The sequence below is a fragment of the Sorex araneus genome, chromosome 3, assembly GCF_027595985.1.
Source record: "Sorex araneus isolate mSorAra2 chromosome 3, mSorAra2.pri, whole genome shotgun sequence".
NCBI classification, from domain to species: Eukaryota; Metazoa; Chordata; class Mammalia; order Eulipotyphla; family Soricidae; genus Sorex; species Sorex araneus.
In genome coordinates this window covers 47,022,435-47,046,467 of record NC_073304.1, presented here as the reverse complement: position 1 = coordinate 47,046,467, position 24,033 = coordinate 47,022,435, and the positions used below count along the sequence as shown (strand labels likewise).

At 37.5% G+C, this 24,033-nt stretch overlaps 1 protein-coding gene across 2 annotated transcripts in view; it reads left to right on the top strand.

Moving 5' to 3' along the window:
• Nucleotides 1-24,033, top strand: part of STYX (serine/threonine/tyrosine interacting protein) — a 35,625-nt gene that overhangs the window by 5,714 nt on the left and 5,878 nt on the right. Inside the window, exons 2-11 of one of the 2 annotated variants that reach the window (XM_055132526.1) lie at nt 1,712-1,744; nt 2,928-2,995; nt 3,331-3,384; nt 9,025-9,122; nt 14,020-14,080; nt 14,536-14,572; nt 15,065-15,104; nt 15,226-15,276; nt 17,127-17,199; nt 23,076-23,169. In XM_055132526.1, the coding sequence (XP_054988501.1) occupies nt 1,714-1,744; nt 2,928-2,995; nt 3,331-3,384; nt 9,025-9,122; nt 14,020-14,080; nt 14,536-14,572; nt 15,065-15,104; nt 15,226-15,276; nt 17,127-17,199; nt 23,076-23,169 (607 nt within the window). In that variant the 5' untranslated portion in view covers nt 1,712-1,713. The remainder of the gene's footprint in view (nt 1-1,711; nt 1,745-2,927; nt 2,996-3,330; nt 3,385-9,024; nt 9,123-14,019; nt 14,081-14,535; nt 14,573-15,064; nt 15,105-15,225; nt 15,277-17,126; nt 17,200-23,075; nt 23,170-24,033) is intronic. The other variant, XM_004601742.2, reaches the window with a different exon arrangement.

Sequence of the window (24,033 nt, the reverse complement as noted above, 5' to 3'; positions counted from 1 at the left end):
AAGTCTGGGAGTAGTAGGCTCAAACTATGTTTGTATGAAGTTGTTTTATTTCACTCTTGTTCTTGAAGGATTATTTCCTGAGATATTTTTTAGGTTAACATTTCATCACTTTTTGAGTGTTAGTCCTGTTGCTGGCATCCTTCCATTCTTGTGGTTTAAGTCAGGGTCAGTGTGACCTGCTTTCGGTCCCCTACAGCCCATGTGGTCCCCCAAGCCCACTAGGAGTAATCTCTGAGCTCAGAGCCAGGAGCAATCATGAACATGGCTGAATGTGACCTCTTACTAAAAACCAAAAACCAAACCAAACCAAACCAAAAACATATGCTTTTCCTAGGAACCTATGAACACTTAGGTGCCACTCAGGCACTTGACGTTAAATTTTCATTTGGCCTAATATAATTTTAATGGCAAACTTGAACAAAGGCCATATTGTGATTAGGAAGATCATCTATCCCTGTTACTTCACCACCTTCTTTCTGCTCAAAGGTAAAGCTTCGAAAGGTTAGGGTAACCATTTCTGTGGGAATGAGTTTCGGTTTTGAGTTTCTTGTGCTTTTTCTTTCTTTCTTTTCATTTTCCCATTTGGGACTACATTCTGGTGCTCAGAACTTACTCTTTGTGATCTGAAATCATTTTTCATAGTACCGGTGGGGTTCAGTCTTGGGTGGGCTGTGTACAAGACAAGTACCTTCACCCTTGTGTACTCCATCAGCCCTTCAGATAACTTTTACTTTTCCACGTTTATCTTTCACTAAACAGCTATTGCCTTTTTGATATCCTAGCTCTTTGGACTTAGATACTTCATACTTTAAACAGTCTTTGGTTTTCTCTTAGGTTACATTGCTATTTAAAATAAGACTTTAGAGGTGTTGTGGAACAACTGGAACTTCCACACATTGTTGGTGGGAGTCTAAATTGTTTTTGTAGAAGTTTTGGCAGTGTATAGGCCCACTACATAACCCAGCAATTTTGTTGCTACTTATATACCCAAGAGAAGTGAATGCATATATTCATCAAAGGGCTTACGAAAGTCTTCTAAGCACTTTTATTCATATTGCCACAACCATTCTATTAACCATTGTGGATTTTGCTCAGCATTCTTTTCTTTCTGAGGCTTTCTTCACATATTTTAGCTAGTTGTGCCTGCTTACTAGAATTGCTATGAATGATAAAATTGATTTGATGACTTAGAGAGTCAGATTTCAAAAGAAATTTCTAGAGTATCTAACCTTAATAATGAGCTGATTAAATCATCCACTCTGTTGAAATAACATAATGGAATCCTAGTAATATATATTATAATCATAGTCACTATTTTTCCTATTTAAATTCTCGTATTCTGTGAAGTCAATTGAACCTGTTGTTTTTATAAGAGAATTTTTTTGTTCTTGGGCAAAAACCCTGTGCGTTGGACTCTTCCTGGATTGGTGCTGAGCAATCAGTCACTCCTGGTAGTCCTCCAGGTACCATGTGGTGCTGGGACTCCAACTCAGGTCACCTGCATGCAAAACAGGAGAATAGCTCAGCCCCTTGAGCTATTTCTCCAGCCTTATTTTTAGAAAATGTTCTTAAAGTATAATTTTTCTTAAAGATCCACACACTTGTGCATCAGACTTGGGTTTTGCTCCCCTTCTACTTATATGTCATATTTTAAATTTTCATTGGGTAATTCTTTTTCAATTCTTTGTTCTTGTGCTCTTTCATTTTAAAGGAATGGACCTACCCTATGAGACGAGAGATGCAGGTATGATAATTTTGTTTATTGCCAAACCATATTATTACTGTTATCACTGTTAAATAACCCCATTTAACAGAAGAGCAGGTTTATCACTGAACTTTTAAGATATTATCATTTTTAAGGTTAATTGGGTCTTATCTGAAAAATTAGGTACTGTACATATGCACTCTCTTTAAAAGATACTTGTAGTCTAGACTCTTCAGGAGATATGACTCTAAAATACATTGTTCTTTTGAATAAAATTATTTGACTCTGTATATTATTTATAATAAACTTTTCCAATTCTCCAGAACACTGAATTGAATTCTTGTATAGAATGAACAGTAGTATAGAGTGATAGTGAATCCTCATAACAGTTAATCTTACATCATTTTTTACAACAGGCTCTTGCAGCCCCAGGATCAAGCTAGTGTCTCCCATTTTTGGAAATCCCTTGACATCTCTAAAAATATTTTCTTAGCCCCAGGATCAAGCTAGTGTCTCCCATTTTTGGAAATCCCTTGACATCTTCTAAAAATATTTTCTTTCATACTTAAAAGATATGTGAGTACCTATAAAGCACTATTTGATGTTAAAGGAAATGCAAAGACGAGTAAATATAATTTCTGCCTACAAGAAATTGGTAGGAGAAATCAGACCTATTCTCACTATGGTGTCCTAGAGAACTATAAGATTATTGTATAAGAAATTGGTAGGAGGGGGCTGGAGCAATAGCACAGCGGGTAGGGCGTTTGCCTTGCACGCGGCCGACCCGGGCTCAATTCCCAGCATCCCATATGGTCCCCTGAGCACCGCCAGGGGTAATTCCTGAGTGCAGAGCCAGGAGTAACCCCTGTGCATTGCCTGGTGTGACCCCCCCCCAAAAAAAAAGAAATTGGTAGGAGAAATCAGACCTATTCTCACTATGGTGTCCTAGAGAACTATAAGATTATTGTATAAGAAATTGGTAGGAGAAATCAGACCTATTCTCACTATGGTGTCCTAGAGAACTATAAGATTATTGTTTAGTGTGGGGTTAAATATAGCCCAACTGAGTTCCCTGTATTCATAGGAATAAGTTTTCATTTTGCATATAGAGTTGCTTATTTAAATGTTTAAATTCAGTCAGTAGGGAGATATGTAATTGTATACATTTGATAGTATACATTTTTTTTTTAGCTTTGAAATACTTTATTTTTACTATTTATAGGTAATCGGGCTGTTTTGTTCTATCTTGTGCTGCTTTTGATATGTTTGAGGTTTTATGTAATTTCAAAGGTATGAGCTTATTTTTAGATTCTTTTATTTCTAGCATATAGACAACTAGACATACCTTATTAATCTATAAGACAGAAGCCAAAGGTACTAATTCCGTCTAAACTGCTAATAAAAAGCACTATGAAAATTAAAATACTTGATTTTGTAGAACTAAAACTTTGAATATCTCATTTGATATAAGCACATCTATATTTCTAGGAAATGTTCCTTCAATAACAAACTTTTTAGCAATTATAATTCTGAAAACACCCTACACATCCATTTATGGCACATACTTTATGTTGACTTAAATTGCTGATGGTGACTATCTTGTTTTCTCTCTCCTCCCTCCCCAGGAAATTTTACCTGGATTGTTTTTAGGCCCATATTCTTCTGCTATGAAAAGCAAGGTATGAACTCTAACTTAGAATTGTAAGTATGTATATAGGAACTGGTTTTTTTTTAATTTTTTAATGAATCATCGTGAGATACAGTTACAGCCTTACAAACTTTTGTGCTTAAATTTCAGTCATAAAATGATCGAGTACCCATCCCTCCACCAGTACCCATCCCTCCACCAGTGCCCATCCCTCCACCAGTGCCCATTCTCCACCACCACTGTTCCCAGTATCCCTCCCACCACCCTCACCCCATACAGCGACTGTATTAACTAACTTTTAGTAGTAGATATTTTTAGTAACAATGAATTTTTTGGAAGGAGGGACTACAACTCCTACAAATTAATTGTAGTTGTCACTAAGAGTACCTAAGTACCTAATTGTTTGTATTTTATTTTTATCATGAGAGCCACGCTTGATTTATCAAATAACTGGCTTTTATTTAATACTTTATTTACCCTCCAAGGTACTTTCTAAACTTTGGAACAATATGAAAGATAAATTTAAAGCTCAAAATAAAGGTTTAATATTTGAATTAGCCTCTCCTTAAGCACAGAGCTAGGAGTAAGCCCTGAGCATATCTGGGTGGACCCAAAAAGCCAAAAAAAGAAACTAGGTTCTTGAGAATTCAGCCCTTGGAAATACTACAGTGTTGCGTATTTTCCTAGAATTATAATGTGAAATGTTGAAATAATACCATTTCAACATTTCAATACTGGATTGCCTTCAATGTGGCCAACCCAAGTTTGATTCCCAGAATCTTAATGGTCTCCTGAGCCTGAGCTCATCAGAGGTGATTCCTGAGTGCAGAACTAGGAGTAAGCCCTGAGCATCCCCAGTTAGAACAGATCTTTTGGGGGCCTAAGAGATAGCTTATCAGGTAAGGTACTTGTCTTGTATGGGACCAACCTGGGTTCCATCCCCGGCTTCCAATATGTTCTCCTAAGCACCACCAGGAGTGATTCTTGAGTGCAGAGCCAGCAGTAACTCCTGAGTATCTCTGGGTGTGGCACAAAAACAACAGCGAGTGTGCTTGGGGCACCTGGGATCACTCCTAGATGTCATTCTTATATATGATAAATATCCACAATAAACTTTATGAGTTTTTATGATATACTTTGATGTCTATGTACATTAAAGGATTTTTTTTTTTTACTATTGAAGCATCACTTAGGATAATCTTGTTTATTAATTTGGAATGGAGCTATAGCACAGTGGGTAGGGCGTTTGCCTTGCATGTGGCTGAGGCTGAACCAGGTTCAATTCCTCCGTTCCCTCTTGGAGAGCCCGGCAAGCTACTGAGAGTATCCCGCCCACACGGCAGGGCCTGGCAAGCTATCCCTGGAGTATTGATATGCCAGAAACAGTAATAAGTCTCACAATGGAGACGTTACTGGTGCCTGCTAGAGCAAATTGATGAACAGTGGGACAAAAGTGCTACAGTGCTATTAATTTATTTTATTTAGTCACCTTGAAATTACAAAGTTATTCGTGACTGGGCTTTAGGCATACACTGTTTTGACACTGATCCCTTCACCAGTGTTCACTTCCCTCCACCCCTCCACGAATGCCCCCTCATTCCACCCCAACCCATTTGCTTCCCATCCACCATTCTTCTACGAGAGGTTTTTTTTTATTTGATTTTTAATATAAGTTTTTGCACTGTTAACCTTAGTTTTTTTTGATGACCAACAGAGAGGTTGGAAAGTTGAGATGTTGGTTTAAAAAAAAAATGAGTCCAAGACAAGGTTAGACCTAATTATGTCTTAAAAATGAACAAAATTACTGATCAAAATAATTTGATGTACACAATTCAGACTTTTGGGATTATTTATTTGCCACTACACTCTATGAATATAGCTAGTATAATATTTGTCAGATGAAATTGACTTGTTTACTAGATACAACTTCTTAAAGCCTCTTTCCCTCTCAGCATTACTGGTGTTAGACGAATAGAATGCTTTTTTAGCAGAGTTTGATTAGTTTTTTACTTTGAGTCACATAATACAGGCCAGATTTCTTTCTGTACCATTATCCAAAAGCTATTTAAAATACAAAAATGGAATTAAAGAAGTCATAGTTTGGAAAAGAAGCTTTATTATTGTTTGTGTTTTTGATTGCTTGGGGACCACACTGGACCTGCTCAGACTTATTCCTGGCTCTGTGCTCATAAGGTGTAAAAAATATCTGGCAGGGGGCACGGCCAGGGGAGAGCCCCGGTGGCTCTCCCCGTCAGCTGTGCCCAGGTTTTCAGGGGTCGGTCCCAGGCCGCTCCCCCAGTCGGAGCGGCTCGGGCCATGGGGCAGACAGAGGAGGAAAATGAGGGCCAAGCCGATTGATCAGTTGCTGTTTAGTCCATTCTCTCCTGTCTCTCTCTCCCCGCTTCTCTCCTGGCTCTCGATCTCGACCCCCAACCCACTCTTACAGCCTAGTTAAATCCCCCCAGCAGAAGTGGGTTGGGGCTTACACATAGGTGTGGTCACAATCAATAGGGTTTAAGTTCTTTACCTCAGGGGATGCTGCTTCTAGGACAAATTCTCTTTCAGCATAAGGACCCACCCAAGGGCGTGTTTCTCCTCTCCTTGGCCAACAAACATATAAGCATTCATAATATTAATCATTTTGTATGGACACAGTAAGAGATGCATATTAAGCTTATAGAATTGCTCTCCTGGGGCCATCTCAATCTCAGACTACAGTGCTCAGGCCAGATTAGTCTTTCCTATCCCTAGAAGGGTCCTAGTTTCTCATTAGTTTTGGATCATGACAGCATTTGTCCATGATCAAGCTCTTAACTTAGAGTTAAGAATTGTAGCACTTTGGCCAGGTCCATCTCGATGCCAGGGTATCACATAACTCACCCTGGGTCCGTCCCGTCCCTCATCGGGACCCTGCTTTTGGGGTGCTAAGAACTGAGGGCAACTGAGGCTTGTCCAGAAAGCAGATGCCCGGGAATGAATAATATTCGAAGCCAATTAAATCCCAGGTTACAAAAGCATAATGTTGTCTTTTTGTGTTGATACAAAAAGGACATTGCTTTAAAGCAAACTATTCAAAAGACATAGGAGAGGAGAAAGGCAGTATTAACTTACAATATAAGTTCAGTGTCCTAGAAAGATCTGACCTTACAAATTAATAGAGTCTGATTAGGGGGAAAAGCTAATTAACTCTTTGGGGAAGAGAGCATAGAGAAGTGTTTACAGATAGACAAAGGAATGGAAGTGACTCAGGAGCACCTTGATGGGTGTGACTGGGATAAACCTAAGCTCCTTGTGGCAAGGGGGGAAAGGACAAAGCAATGTCATCCTACAATAAGGGTCATTGGGATACCTTATGGGGGGGGTAACAGGGATCGAACCCAGGTCAGGTGTGTGCATTGCGAGCATCTTACCTGCTGTTCTCTCTCCAGCCTTGGAATAAAAGATTTGGTTTGTTTTGATTTGGGGTGGGGGGCACACCTGGTAGTGTTCAGGACTTACCCCTGGCTCTGTGCTCAGGGATCACTCCTGACAATGCTCAGGTAACAATTGTGCTGATGGAGATCGAACCCAGGTTGACCACTTGCAAGACCAGTGCCTTAAAACCTTTGTACTATCCCTGCAGTCCAAGAATTTTACTTAAACTTATTTGGTAGTAGATTCAAATAGTTTTAATAAAAAGATCAAGCTCTTTGTTAATATTGACTTTTGTAGGTATGAGAAATGTTTCTGTAAGTGTGAGAAAATGTCATAATTTACTAAGAATAAATGAAAAGCCATTGAAAAGTAAAAAGTAGTGTTTGCTGTTATCTCTGACTTCTATTTTAGTAAGGCTTTTTTTTAGTAATAGTTTACTGTGCTGTCATAATAGTTTAATAAGCTCTCAGAGCTTATTAAAACAGATTTTTAAGAAAAACATTTAGTTTTGATTTTGGGGCCACACTCAGTGTTTTGTTTAGGGCTTTTTTTCTTGGCTTTGCTTTCAAGGATCACTCCCTGTGGGGTCGGGGGTTGCCAGGGATTGAACTTGGTTTGGATGCATGAAAGGCAAGCAACCTTCCCCACTCTACTATTGCTCCAGGCCCAAGCTATTTAACATTTAAAACTTTTGAGAGCTAGGATTTTGACAAAATTTAGCACATATAGATCTTGATTTGCAATGCCATATGCCTCAGACCCATTAATTTGTAAATGAATGTTACTTCAATTAAAATAATTACAGTCATAAAAAATTAGTTGAGGCTGCTTACATAAGGTACAATAGGCTGGATGATTTCAATAGCAGATATTTTGTTTCTCTGTTTTGGAACGTGAAAAGTCATATTCTTATGCCAGCATGGTTAGATTTTGAAGACCCTACCCCCCTTTCTGGTGTTTAGTGTTATATCTTTCAGAAGAAGCTCTGATGTTTGGTCTTATGAAATTACTAATTCTGAGGCCGGAGATAGTATTGTGGGTAAGGCATTTGCCTTGCAAGCAGCCAACCCAGTTCTACCCCTGGCATCCCATATGGTCCCCTCATATGGTCTCCCAAGTACTGCCAGGAGTAACCCAGGAGCATTGCCAGGTGTGACCCCAAAACCAAAATAAAGTTATTAATTCCATTATGTGGGCTCTGCCTTCATGATGTCATTTCTATCTAATTAGTTCCCAAAGGCCTCAGCTCCTCACAGTATACATCACTGGAGGCTAGGATTTCATATTAGTTCTAGGGGGAAACATTCAGATTATCACAAATGGATTACTCCTTTAACTTCTTTTGTAAATTACCAGTATATTTTTGGCTATCTATTATAGGGCATAGGAATTAAAGATAGAGGATTATATAAAGCGAATGAACTGACACCAAACAACAAAACTAACTCCCAGGATTTGGTGGAAACTACAGCAGTTACGAGGGAGATGGAAGTGGGTGGGAGGAACGGGTAGAGGGTTTTTAGGTTGTTTTTTTGGTAGTGGGATAACACTAGAACTGTGTGTGTGGTGAATTTTGTATGCAGGCATTAAGCTCTGCCCACCCATGTAATATAATATTATGAATTAATGATAAATTAATTAAAAAGAGAAAAAGAACCTATATTGTCTCTCAAAAGCATACAGAATTAAAAACTATCATAGAAGACTCAAGATACTTCTTGCTCATGCTTTTTTGAACAGATAATTACTGAACAAGAACTTTTAGTGTTTTACTGTGAGTCAGTAAACAAAAAGCAAACTCCTGTTTCTTAAGTTTAGGTGTAGTAGCCCCTTCCAGATACCAAACATTGTAATCATTATATGTGATTGTAATTTTTACTAAACCTTTGCCATGTTCACTGTATTAGACCCCTTACACATACCATGTTATATAATTCTCTCAACCTCTCAATGAATAGGACAGCATCTTCCCCATTCAAGCACATTACAGGTCCCATGAAGCTCTAATATAGATGCTAAACAATTTTATCAGCTTTGTGTGAGGACATTTAGTGTACTACTCAATCAGTCACATATCTTGCTGATCACTTCAGGTACATTGTTTCAAAATTACCACTACTTCCTCTATACTTCAAACAGGCTCAGATTTAGGTATGTTAATTCTAACATTGAATCTTGTATATTTTAAAACATCTGTCACAATAAGATGATAAAGTATTTTAAATGATTTTTCTCCTTATCCCTTTTCTTTTTATAGCTACCTATACTACAGAAACATGGAATAACCCATATAATATGCATTAGACAGAATATCGAAGCAAACTTTGTTAAACCAAATTTTCAACAACTATTTAGGTAAGAATTATTATAAAATTTAGAAATGTTTGGGTGGCACAAATGTAATGTTTTTATTTCAATTTAGTTTTGTTGCATCAGACTATCTTCTATATACCTGACTTATTACTAAGATGGGTCATAAAGTATATGACTTAAACATTAATTTCCTTAGAATTTTTAAATAAGTGATTCATACACGTAATACAGAATTTTAAATGTTCGAAAGAATGAACTGAAAATTACCACTCTCTTCCTAGATTCCCAGTTCTCCCTAATGCAAACATTGTTACATCTTTGATCTTCAGATTTATTACATACCTACATATAAATATATACTTACTTTATAGCATTACTTAAAAGAACGGTATTATTTTTAAGAACATATATTCATCATAGTACTGTACTAAAATTTAAACTATCTTCTTATTAGGCATTAAGTAGAAGTGTCCTTGTATGTATTATTTATCTGTAACTATAACAATAGGAAAATTTCATAAAAATTGCTGGATCAGAGAATATTTAAAATGTTAATAGTTGATGCAGATTGCCCTCTAGTAAATTGTATCCATTTACAGTCTCACTGTGAAACTTATAAAGGGACTCCTTTGTTCTTATCTCAAGATAGTAGTAAAAAGCTTTTAACTTTTTCCAAATCTCCTGGCTGAGTAAAAATGGTATCTCAATGTTGTTTTATTAGATTTTATAAAATTTTTATTTTGTTTTTTAGGTTTTTTAAAAATCATTGTATTAATGTTGTCTCTCCCATCTCATGTTTTAATTTGCCTGATTTTTCTTGTAATGAATAAAATTAAGTGTCTAATGTTTTTCACATTTATTTTAACTTCATTTCTCAAAGAGTATTACATAATACATGAGAAAGATACAAAAGATAATGAAAATAAATCCCTTTCCTCTAAACCCTGCCACCTAGTTATTTTCCCAGGAGATAGCTATTAATTCTTCTTTGAAAGCCATTTAGAGATATGTTAGGTATCTCTAAATACCCAAAGTTTTGCATTTTTTTTTTCTGTATTTGTTTTTGGACCACACCCAGCAATGCTCAGGGGTTATTCCTGACTCTGCACTCAGGAATCATTCCTGGCAGGGTCAGGGGACCATATGGGATGACAGGGATAAACCTAGATCACCTGGGTGCAAGGCAAGTGCCCTAGCCTGTATATTATCTATCTGACCCTAGAGATAACTTTGCATCTCTGTATTATAATACTAAAATTAGAATTAATTTTAATTCTCTAAAAAATACTAAATTTAGAACTATTTTAATTCTCAAAAAAAATGAAAGCAACTTAAATGCCTTATAGTATAGGTCATGTAGGTTACTAATGTGCTGTGTGAGTGTATAGTAAAATATAACCACTTTCCCATTATGTTGGTATGGAATAATTTCTCAAATTGACTAAATGAAAAAAGGCAGGTAGAAAATTTAATATATTCTTAATGTGTTTAAAAATATGAAAAATATATTAGGCTTATTTTGACTAATACTAGAAACTGATGGTAGTTGCTTATGATAAAAGAAATTCAGCATTTGGGATGGTAGAAAGATAAATTTTTCAGTACAGATTTTTTGATTTTGAGCCACACCTGGTGATGCTGAGGACTTGCTCCTGGCTCTGCACTCAGGAATTACTCCTGGACCCGTCCAGTGACCATAATGGGGTGCCTTGGGTCAAATTTGGGTCAAACACCTTGAAGGCAAGTGCTTTACTTGCTCTGGCCCTGAAACATATTTTTATGCTGTTAGAATTTAGCACATGTATGCATTTCGTAATTAATAAAAACTTGTTTTATAAAGAATACATTCTAAAATAAGGATTTTTTTTTCTGGAGCTAAAGTGTTAGTACAGTGGGTAGAGCCCTTGTCCTGCAATACGGCCTACCTCAGAGGTTGGTCCCCAGCATCCCATAGGATCTGCAGAGCACCACCAAGAGTAATTCTAAGCCCGAGCAACACACACACACACACACACACACACACACACACACACACACACAGCATCCCATAGGATCTGCAGAGCACCACCAAGAGTAATTCTAAGCCCGAGCAACACACACACACACACACACACACACACACACACAGCATCCCATAGGATCTGCAGAGCACCACCAAGAGTAATTCTAAGCCCGAGCAACACACACACACACACACACACACACACACACAGCATCCCATAGGATCTGCAGAGCACCACCAAGAGTAATTCTAAGCCCGAGCAACACACACACACACACACACACACACACACAGCATCCCATAGGATCTGCAGAGCACCACCAAGAGTAATTCTAAGCCCGAGCAACACACACACACACACACACACACACACACTCACACTCCCTCCCTCTCTCTCTCTCTCTCTCTCTCTCTCTCTTACTTTCTAATTGTGAAGAAGTACTTGTTTGGTTTCATTGTTTTGGGGCCACATCTGGCTATGCTCTAGGGGCTATGTAGTATCTAGCAGTGAACCTGGACCTCCTGCATGCAAAGCATGTATTTAAGCCATTGAGCTCTCTGGCTTCAGAAATACTTGTTCTTACGTGCTTTGGTGCCAGAGATGTGGTATTGAGGTTATAAAGCACTTAGCACTTGCTTTGCATGCAGTTGACTGACAAGGTTCCATTTCTGACACTACGTATGGACCCCTGAATACCATCAGGGTCACTCCTGAACACAGGGCCGAGAATGAGCACCAATCACCTTTGGCTATGGCCCAGACCTTCTCACACACTCACCCCCAAATAAGAGAGACTGGAAAATGTCAAATTACACCCAAAACCATCTAGGAAGTCATTAATAATTTCACGAATCAGAGGAGACATGTTAATATTTTGGTGTATTCCCTTTAAATTTCTCTATATGTATATTATGTATATATAGATTTATGAATATTGAAGGCAGTGAATATGTTACATTTTAAAGTACCTTGTATTTTTTAAATTGTATGAATTTTTTTCTTTTATCTAGTTTAAGAACCCTTTCTCCTAAAATACTGGCTTATAGACTGATAATTCTGTGAATAGTTTTTGATGTTTAATTAGCATGCAGTAAAATATTTTTTGAGTATGAGTTATTTTATTCCTGAAGTAGTGTTTTATGAAATGGGTTTACTCAGTCACTGTAAGATTTCAGACATTGTCAGGATCCTTACAGATTTTCCTTGGATGGTTTCTTTGATCCCAACTTCTGCTTCTCTGTGATAAACTTTGATTTTTCTGAAGCTGTTACCACCTTAGATGATCATGAAACTGCTATTATTTGTTTATTTACTTTTGTGGGGGAGCCTCCCAGGCATTTCACAGAAAGTACTGGTGCTATTCCCAGCAATACTTGGATGGCCTGGCTGGTACAGTGCTTGGAACAAATACATGCTGCTTGGGGCCAGCAGTGCTGGGGAGCACTGAGACCAGCCCAGCCTGCTCAGTGTATTTGGGGCCTAGCAGGGCTACACCCCATGCCACTCCTGGACTCGACTGGGGACTTTCTCTGCACTCCAGCTCTTTGAGCTGTCTCTCTAGTTCCAACAACTAATTTGGGGAGTGGGGGAAGATGGGAAATTTGAGCCACATTTGGCAGAGTTCAGAGTTTACTCCTGTTCTCTGCTTGTGTGACTTCTGGTGGTGCTGAAGAGATCATATGTGTGCCAGTAATTTAACCAGAGTCAGCCTTGTGCAGATCAAGCACCTTAAACCCTTCCTGTATTATCTCTCCTGCCCCCAGTGACTATAATTTTTAAAGCAATTTTGACTTTAAAATTTAGCACAGCGGGTAAGGTGTTTGCCTTGCACGAGGACCGACCCAGGTCAATTCCTCAGTACCTCTCGGAGAGCCCGGCAAGCTACCAAGAGAGTATCTTGCCCGCACGGGAGAGCCTGGCAAGCCTCCCATGGCATATTCATTATGCCAAAAACAGTAACAAGTCTCACAATGGAGACGTTACTGGTGCCTGCTCGAGCAAATCGATGAGCAACGGGATGACAGTGACAGTGATACAGTGATCATCATACATTCTGTAAGGAAATAGGTTGTTTTAGATAAGTTTGAAGTGGAAAGCCCTTATAGAATAAATCTGACACGTTGATAAGACTTTATTTTAAATATTTGCCTAATGTTAAATTAATTTTTGACCAGTGACTCCATTAGACCATTGTCTTCTATTTTGATTTGTTTCATTTTGGGCTTCCTCTGGATTGTTCTATGTAGGGTTGTAGGGAGAGTTCAAAAGGCCACTCAGAAAATTTTCTAGTTTTTGTTTTTTGGCCACAACCAGTGGCTGCTCAACTTTCTCCTGGTTCTGTTCTCAGGGATCACTTTGCTCTGGGTACCATAGTGGGATGCCAGGGATCAAATCCATGTTGGCTGCATGCAAAGCTAAGGACCCTATTCACTGTACTATCTCTGGCCCCTAGATTCTTAAGAAAATTGATAGAAATAGAAAATAATGGGTTGGAGCGATAGTACAGAGGGTAGGGCATTGCCTTGCAGTCAGCTGACATGTGTTCTATCTCCAGCACCCTGTATGGACCCCTGAACCTCACCAGCAGTAAGCTCTGAGAATCACTGGGTATGGCCCCAAAACTCAAAAAAAATTAATAACAATGAATGCAGCATTTTTATATTTCTGTTGTTCTAATCTAGCAGAAGGTTTCTTCCTACTTGTGATTATTTTAATTGCCTGATTTTTATACCAAATTTTAGAGAAATGCTCGTGTTTCTTAAGATTTTAAATGTTCTGCCTTTTAACAATATGAAACCTATGACCCAGTTCTTGGTAATATGATACTTTGAAAATTGTTTTTCTTTTTTTCATGATTGCCAAGAAATTTTTAAAGTTGAATTTTTTATACAGAGTTTTATCTCAAGTATTCTTATCCCAAAATATTCTATTTTCAGATATTTAGTCTTGGACATTGCAGATAATCCAGTTGAAAATATAATACGTTTTTTCCCCATGGTAGGTATCAATATTTCAGTAACATTTAAAATTTATTTCTGATCTGACCTCTTAATAGATAATTTTAAAAACAATGATAATGAGGTGTAATTGCCTCCTATAGGAGCAGGGATTTTCAGCAGTAGAGTGTATGTCTTGCATTTGTGAAGCATTGGGTTTGATCCCTCAACATTGTTAAAAAAAAATCCTTCTATGCTACTTTATTTTCTCATGGCTAAAAATAGTGGGAATTTACTTTAAATTATTTTAAAAACGTTTTTGTTTACCAAAAGTTTGAGAATTCACACTTTGAAATTGTTAATTTAAGTTTTAGTTCTGTATTTTAAACGTAATAATTCTTTTCATAACATTCAGAAAATTATTGAATTAAGATAATATAAGATGAGGATGTGATTTTCAATGTATGTCATGCTTAATCTACATTATATTTTAACACATTGTCTTTGGCTTTTTAGACAAAAGAATTTATTGATGGGAGCTTACAAACTGGAGGTAAATTATATTTTGCTATTTACTGATTACTTTTTTAGAAGATTAATCTCTATATAAAAAACAACTTTTAAAATCTGGGCAGGGGTCAGAGACATAGCATAAGCCTTACATGTGCCTTACCTAGTTTGATCCCTTATGCGTCATCATTTTCCAGGGACTGCTGGGTTGCCCAGGCAGTTTTCAGCATTGCAGAGTCCTAGAAGCATGGAATCTATCCTCTGCACTTTAAAATGAATCAGGAGCCCTCCCTCCCCTCAAAAAAAAAAAAACCAAAAAGCCAAAAAACCTGTGTTAGCTCTGATCTCTTTTTAAAGATCTAAAGTCTGTTATATTCTCTAATGAATTTGTAAATGTTTTTAAAATATTAAAATTTCCAATTGATATATATGATAAAATAATGAAGAATTATTGTGGTATAATACATGGTTTTAGTGTATTTTAGCTACTAAATAAGTTTTATTTTTTTTGTATCAAAATATTTCATTTTTCCAGGCAAAGTTCTTGTCCATGGAAATGCGGGGATCTCCCGGAGGTATGAAGTTATAGATAATCTTTATTTCTATCATTTAATATGAATTTTTTTTTAATTCCCCCCCCAAACCCCACCCCAGGGCCAGAATGATAAGAAAAAATCATCGTTTTTTCTCTTTCAGTGCTGCCTTTGTTATTGCATACATTATGGAAACATTTGGAATGAAGTACAGGTAAGTACTATGAAACCTAATGACAAATTATCATCAAAATGAACCGACTGGAGCAATAGTACAGAAGCTGTATATTGCACCGCCAGGGGTCACTCCTGAGCAAAGAACCAAAAGTAGCTCCAACCCCCCTTTGGGGGTTTAAAATCAGTATTCTTCTGATTTTGTCATCTAGTCATGTTTGATTAGGAAGATCCTTGTATTCCATATTAAATGTTGGAACTTATCTACTTCATTCATATAAGTCCGCTTAGGCTGAATTTTTTGTTTTATGGAACTAATCTAACTATTGTTATTTTATTACTACAGAATTAGATTAGTCTCAGTTTTAAACTTAGAAATTTTATTGCTTAACTTGTTTAAAGGGCTAAGTTTTGGCTGGAGAGATAGGATAAAATTAAGACTTGTGCCTTGCATGCAGCTGATTCTGATTCAGTTCCTGGCACTACTGGGAGCATCCTCCAAGCACCACTAGGTGTTGATCCCCTACCATATGGAATAAAAATAAAAAAACTAACAGTAAATGAATGAAAATTATCTGGGAATTATTTCAGCTTCTATTTCTGCTCCAGCCTTTGTGGCCCATGTTTTAACCTTTCTTATATTTACCTCTTATTATATTAACCTTGTGTTAACCTCTTTCTTACATTTCCCACCACTCTCTTTTGACTGTGTTCAACATTGGATTAATATGCCTAACAAATTATAGACATTAGAATGCTCATTCCACATGATAACCTTAAATATAAATCTTTATATTCAAAGATTTATATAACTGTTCTCAAAAGAATATTTTTGTGAATGCAAATACTTTATTTAATTGAAAAAAGTGGTTTTTTGTGAGGCTACTTTTGGCCAGAAGACAGGGAGTGTAGAAGATCGAACCTGAGTCTCATGAATGCAAAGTTTGCACACAACTCATTGAACTCTCTAGTCTCTGATTGAAAAAATGTTAATAACCACTATAGACTTGTTTTCTATATTCTCTTTATAATTTGTAATATTAAAATTAAAAAGAAAATAATTCCATTCCTTGGGTTTAGTCTGCATTACCATGTTCTATGAACTTTAATCTCATTTCATCCTTACAACACTAGGAAGTAGATGTATTTCTCATTGAATATTTCATATTTATAATATTTAATATATATTTATATTTTGATATAGTTAATATTTTGAGTACGTGCAATGTGACAGATTCTGTATTAAGTGCTTTATTATCTCCTTCCCAAATAGCCAAATAGGTACTAACCATGTCCCCCTCACCCCCAACCACCTGCTTTTGTTTTATTTTGTTTTTGGAGTTCTGGCAGGGTTCAGGGGACCATGCATAGTACTGGAAATAGATAGGTAGAAGGTAGGCAAGGCAAGCGCCCTCTCTTTTTTGTTTGATTTTTGTGTTTGTTTTTTTTGCCACAGCCAGTGATGCTCAGGGGTTACTCTTGGATCTGCACTCTGGAATTTTTCCCTCCTAGCGGAGCTCAGGAGACAATACGGGATATGGGGGTTGAACCCTGGTCAGTCGATTTGAAAGCAAGTGCCCTATCCACTGAACTGAGTTTCTTGCCCCATTGCCCTACTTTCTGTACTCTCTCAGGCCCCTCATGTCATATTTTACAGATGAGAAAAGTAAAGCTTAAATAGATTGAGTATTTTTCTTTCCCCTAGTATCTATCACAGTTGGTAGACAGGATTGTGATATTATTTTGTCTTTTTGCTGCTGATTTTTCCACTACAGCTTACTACCCCTCTATGTAGGACAAGGTCCATTATTATTTCATGTTGTAGATAAGGCTTTAGGTAAATCCAATTAGAATTCATTTATGAAATAATGGCATTTTTTCTGTTTTCAGAGATGCATTTGCTTATGTTCAAGAAAGAAGATTTTGTATCAATCCTAATGCTGGATTTGTCCATCAACTTCAGGTTATTTCTCTTTTCTTATTTCTTTTCTTTTTCTCTTTCTGTTTTGTTGTGTTGTTGTTGTTGTTGTTGGGAAAGGGTGCACACCCACCTGTGCTCTGAACTTAGCTCCTGGGGGCACCACATGGGATACCTGGGATTGAACCTGGATAGGCCACATACAGATCAAAAGCCCTACCTGCTATACTATGACTCTAATCTGGTAAACTCTCTTTTTTAAAACTCTTAAATGAGGCTGGAGCGATAGAGTATGGGGGGTAGGGCGTTTGCCTTACATGCGACTGACCCAGGTTTGATTCCCAGCATACAAGAGTTTAGTTTTGACAGGAAATAAAAGCCTAATATATTAAACAATAAGACTTTATTAAAGAGAAATAGAAGATATGAAGAAATTGGACCGGAGATGAGTGCAGCTGGTAGGCACTTGCCTTGCCCACACCTCATATGGTCCCCCAGCCCCATAAGGAGCGATCCCTGAGTACAGAGCAAAAATAAGTAAGCCCTGAGCCTTATGGTCCCCCAGCACCGCCAGGAGCAATACCTGAGTGCAAAGCCAGGAGTGACCCAAAAAGCAAAAACAAACAAACAAATAAATAAAAGAAACTCTGAAACATGGGGCTGAAGAAAGTATAGCAAATAACGCCCCTTTTTGTTTTTTGAAAAAAGATTTTGACTGTTCTCAATAATATACTTGCCTTATCCAGAAGTATTTCATCAAATGTTTAGCATGGTCTTAAGTATACTGGAAGTAAAAGACATAACAAGAATTCTCAACTACATGAAACTTCCTCTAATGGGGGAATTAGAGAGTAAAGTCAAAAATACACTAAGTAGGTCAGATGGTAATGAGTCTTGAAATACAGGTAATGGAAATGGAATAAATTCTGAAGTATAAGTAAGGGCTTTAGGTTTTAAGTGTAAGAATAACTTCCTGCAATAAGATTATTCTGGTCCTGTTGAGTATACTACCCTGAATACAGTACAGTACACATGCATATAATAGGGCATTTGGGGGTAAGAATAGAAGAAAGTGTATTTGTTTGGTGACTATTGGAATATTGTAGTCAAAAGAGAATATTGGTTTGATACAAAGCGGTATTATGAGAAGAGGTGAGAAGATACCAGCATGTGGATTTATTTAGCACTGTGATTGATAGGATTGGATGTGGAGAAATAACGAATATAAGCTTTTCTGATAATTGGAATAAGAACTGCTAATTAATGATGTAATGTAGAAGATCCTTAGAAGATTTGAAGGGAATAAATATAAGAGTTTGGTTTTGACAGGAAATGAAAGCCTAGTATATTAAATAATAAGACTTTATTAAAGAGAAATAGAAGATATGAAGAAATTGGACCGGAGATGAGTACAGCAGGTTGGGCACTTGCCTTGCACATACCTCATATTGTCCCCCAAGCCCCATAAGGAGTGATCCCTGGGTGCAGAGCAAAAATAAGTAAGCCTTGAGCCAAATGTGTACCAATTCCTCTTCTCATAGAAAGGAAGAATTAACTTTGTTTAAATGACTGTCCTGTCCCAAACAATCTACAAAATATAGTTCAATTACTATCAACTTCAGTAACATTCAAGTAAATAAAACATTACTGAATTTTGTGTTGAATCACCCTTTCCTGGCAGTGAATGTAATTTTGAGAAAAAAGAATGAAGGCATCATAGTCTCCAACTTCATACTAGCAAGCTACAGTAGAGAAAATAGTCTGTTGAATTGATAGCCTAGAAATAAATTCTTACATAAAATGACAAATTACAGCAAAGAATCCAACAGCATAAAATGGAGTCTCTTCGATAGGTGGTATTGTAAAACTAAATAGCCTGATGCACAGTAATATAATGGGTCACTATCTCATACCATGCACATTAGTTAACCTAAACTTATGGTTTAAATACTTAAACATTAGACCCTACACACTCAAAGGTAAAACTAGGGCTAAGTAGAGCACTTATCTTGCACGTGTGAAACCCTTGACTTACCCCCAGGACCACAAACCCAAAAAACAAAAATTTTACTGAATGGGAAAATATACTTGCACAATGTACGTTTGACCTAGACTAAACATTCCCATTAAAAATGGGAAGAATAGGGCTTGGGATGTACCTCAGTGAGAAATAGAAGATGAGTACATGAGTACTTGAAAGGCTGGAAATTTGTTCTGAGCACTCCTAAAATAAAAGCAGGGAGAAGAGCTGATTCACCAAAGACAGATAATCTGGTCAACAGGCACATGAATAAAAGTGTTCATTATTACATTTTAGGGATACAAATCGAAACTACAATCAGATATCACTTCACGTCCTTGAGAATGGATTATATATATTTAAAACAACTAGAAAACATGTTTTAGCAGGAGTGGGTTAAAAAAAGGGACTCTTGGACCCTGTTTATGAGAATGTAAACTGGTCCAGCCAAGTAAGGTTTTTCAAAATATAAAATTAGACCAACCTCATGACCCAACAGTTATACCCCCAGGTGTATATCTATCTGAAAATAAAATACTAATCTGATCAGACACATAACACTCCCATGGGTATCACAGATCTGTAAACCGCCAAAAAGTGGGAACAAACCTGGTGCTCAATGACAGATGAATGTGTGACTATATATATATGTATATATATATGTACATATATATGTATTTCCATCCACTATGGAAGATGACTTAGCTCTAAGAGCAGATGAAATTATTTAAGAATATTTTCATAATCCATTGAATTATAGGCTGATAAAAGTTTAAATGACCTATCATGTTTGTTAATGTTAGATGAGAACCACAGGTCATTTGTTGACTGAGTTTCTATGGAGGGGTGGGTAAAGCATAATTGCCCAAAGTTCCTGGGGAGGATTTGAAGAGATGATTATGAATGCCAAGAATGTTTAATTCTAGGAATTCTCCTTTGAAAGGAAAAAGAAATGAAACCTCTGAAGAGGAATTAGAGTGGGGAGTTCCATTAAGTAATTAGTTACAGACACAAAATATTCTAACACCAGTCCCACCACAATTGCACTTTTCCACCACCACCATTTCCAATTTTACCAACCACCCGAGAGCCTGCCCCCATAGCAGGTCTTCAGTAATTCATTTTACATTGCTTGTTACAAATAATTTGCTAAAAGGATGTTCAGAAAATGTTTCCTTAGAAGATTAGTGAAGGTTTTTGTAACTCACTATGGAGTCTTTAAGTCCTTGTATAAGAGATTACTAAGATGTTGTTACAGGTTAAACCTTCTGTGTTTTTATTGTGTTAATCAAGATTGATTGACTTCTTCATTATATCCCATCTAACCTGGTGTGCTATCAGTGGTATGGAATTTGAGATATCACATGGCCACACACTCCACAGTATCCAAAATTCCCAATAGGTGATACAGATGGTGTTAAGTTCTTAACTGAATGGTGGCTTTGGGGCATGTGTGACTGCTGGACTTCAGAAGTCCAAGGAGGTAACTCATCCCTGACCCCATGAAAGCTGGAGATTTCAGTCACAAATTCTGCATACTCAAGTATGAAGAACACGTATGAAAGACAAATTAATTTGTGTTTCAACAAATAAATTTCTGGATGAGGCTCCAGCAATGGAGTCTGGCAGGGAGCGTGGCAATAGTTGTGGAGTGTGGAGGTTTTTGGCTGCCGGAACTCTGTTTAGGTGGGCGATGAGCCGTCCCCTTCCAGGTTGCCCTGGAATGGTGTGTCCCTGAAACTCATCCCCTGCAACACATGTGGGAGCATGTGCATGCATGTACACACACACACAATGGGAATTCATTATAAATTTATCATCTGTTCACTTTTCATGCTGTGCTCTTTATATGACTTTATTTTGACTTTGCTTTTTTTTGGGGGGGAGGGCGGTCTCCTTTTATATATCTTTACCAAGACCTGCATTGGTTCCTTTTTGATCTCAGTCATCTTTGAACTTGAATATTCTCAGATCAGTTATTTGCCCAATGATCAACTTCTGGGAAAGGGGCCAAAGAAATAGTTTGGGATGGCTAAAGGCTAATGACTTAAATATTTCCAGTTGTCCTGGAGGTGTTCTCACCAACTCCTCTGGTGGTCTGTGCAGGACCCTAGTTCAGGTTAGACTCCCCCCTGGGACACATTGATCATATCCATCAAATGAGAATTCTGGGGAAAAGGCCTGAGAACCTCTTTTAAAGCTCTTCCGTTGGTTCTTAGGTTGTATCCAAGCTTAGGAAATTGCTGGCTTAGTCTTTACTTTTAGCTGACCAAGATTTAGCAGACAGTTGCTACATACAACCCACTTTCTCTTCCATCTTACTATAAATATAGCCTGCTGCTTGCAAAAATGTCAGGTGTGGGGTTTGCATTTTTCTGAATATGCCCACCTTTCTCCTGCAGCCTACTCATACTTCCTGACTTATATGAGGCATTGCTAGTTTTATGTCTTTTGGAGTTGGGAGGGGAAAACTATACCATTGATTTGCAGTCAAGTATCTGTGTGCCTGCCTTAGTCTGCTTCCAGGTTGCATGTGGGGTAATGCATAAAATACAAAAGTCTTGCATCCACCACTCATAGTTCAAGAAATTGTCATAACTTCAAAATCCTTTCTAAGTCACAGCTGTCTTTCGCCCTTTCGATTATCCCATATGGTATTCAATTCCTTGTTATTCTCATATTCAAGGTTATATGGATGTTTTCTAGCTTCATCTATTAATAAACTATTTCATTATTTCCAGAAAAGGGAAAGTAAATGCCTTAATTCTTAAATTTTGCATTGGAAATAGAAATATTGATTTTTTTAATTTTAATTATTTTTGCTGTTTGGGTCAAACCCAGCAATGCTCCGGGTTACTCCTGGCTCTGCACTCAGGAATTACTCCTGGCAGTGCTTGGAGGATCATATGGGATGCCGGAGATCAAACACAGGTTGGCAGCATGCAAGGCTGTACTATCGCTCCGGCCCAGGAAACAGGAATATTGATTTTAAGAAATCAGGAATATATATACATGTGTTTGTGTGTGTGTATATGTGTGTGTGTGTGTGTGTGTGTGTGTGTGTGTGTGTATGGATCTATTAAATGTCTTATATAACTTGATTTTCCATAGCTCCATGTAGCATTTTAAATGTTACTGAATTCTTTCATCTTTTTCTTAATAATTTTATGAGATTGCTAGTTGGGTTTCTTTTGGCAGATGTAGGGTTTATGAGATGAAAGACACAAATACCCCAGAGGTCAGAGGTAATTTAGATAAGTGTTTCTCAACTTTTTCTGACTGGTACCCTTCCAACCTTATTTCCTTGCTGTGACCCCTCATTTATGTCATCTTCACCTTGGAATTTCCTGAGGCCCCAGAGAGGGTTCTGTGGCCACTACTTGAGAAATAGTGATTCTAGATGACTTTGACTAGATATCAACTTTGGTTTGGTTTTTGTTTGTTGTTTTGGACCACACCTGCTGTGAGTAGCTTTCCTCCTGAAAAGCTCGGGTGGCCGGATGGGGTGCCAGTAATCAAACCCCGGACTGCTGCATACAGTGTAAGCACTCTACCCACTGTACTGTTTCCAGCCCTGTGGATTTCAACATTTTTTATGCCTCTGAACCCCCACTAGTCTGTTTGGTTTAAATAATTCTGAAACAACTGAAGTAACACCTCAGTAACAGAGAACACTTAACTGACTAGCAGTTCAGTATGTGATACTCATTCAAGATAATTAGCAAGCATTTGGTTTTATCTACAAAAGTTAAAAGTTACATTATGAAATAGAAATTTTAAGCCTTCATTTTTCTTATAGTAATTGGTATATGACCATAATCTAAGAATATCAGTAATGTTGACACTAATCACTAGCGTAGCCTAGAGTTTAAATGTATATTTAAACTAATGTCTTTTTTAGGAATATGAAGCCATCTACCTTGCAAAATTAACAATACAGATGATGTCACCACTCCAGATAGAAAGGTCATTATCTGTTCATTCTGGTACCACAGGTAAGGATTTTTTCATTTTGGAGAGGGTTTGGAAGAAAGGTGTTCTGAAACGCAGAAAAGGAGCATCTTTTACTCATTACAAATCATACTGAACAATTTAAATTCATGGTAAACTTTGGGCAAAATATTAAAAACAAAATATTTTTATTTTAAAATTAATAAATGTGGGCTGAGCTGCTTTTTATGTACAACTGTACCTAGTTAATTAGAATATTCTAATTGGAAGATAGGGTTTTTTTGGTTTTTCTTTATTTTTTTAAAGTTTATTTGGTCACACAGAATAATGATGCTTAGGGGTGACTACTGAACTTATACTCGGGATTATTTTTGGCAGTGCTTGGGAGACCATGTGGGATGCCAAGGATTCAACCTGGGACAGGCGCATGCAAGGCAAGCACCTGACCCTGGTGTCCAATGTGCTATCACTGTCCCTTAAAATATTATTTCCAGGGTGGTGGGAGGGGGAGGGGTGGAGAGGGTGTGGGCATCACAATTGGTTCTTCAGCCATGCCTGGTGTGGTCAGGGCTTATTCTATCTCTGTGCTCAGTAGGAATTGAACCCATTTCAGCCACATGTGGGCAAGTGCCTAATGCACTGTTCTGTCTTTGCAGCCTAGAAAATAAAATTTCCACTTGGTTTAGTTTTAAGCTTTAGAGTAAACTGTTGCAAATACTAAAATAGTAAGAGGAGTTTGAAGAAAGTACATTTAGGTCATATTATTAAAATAAGTGTGGGGCCAGAGAGGTGGTACAGTGGGTAGGGCAATGGTCTTGTATGTGGCTGTTCAGGTTTCGTTCCCTCAGCACCTCCAGGAGTAATTCTTGAGTGCAGAGCCAGGAGCAACCCCTAAGCATCTCCGGGTG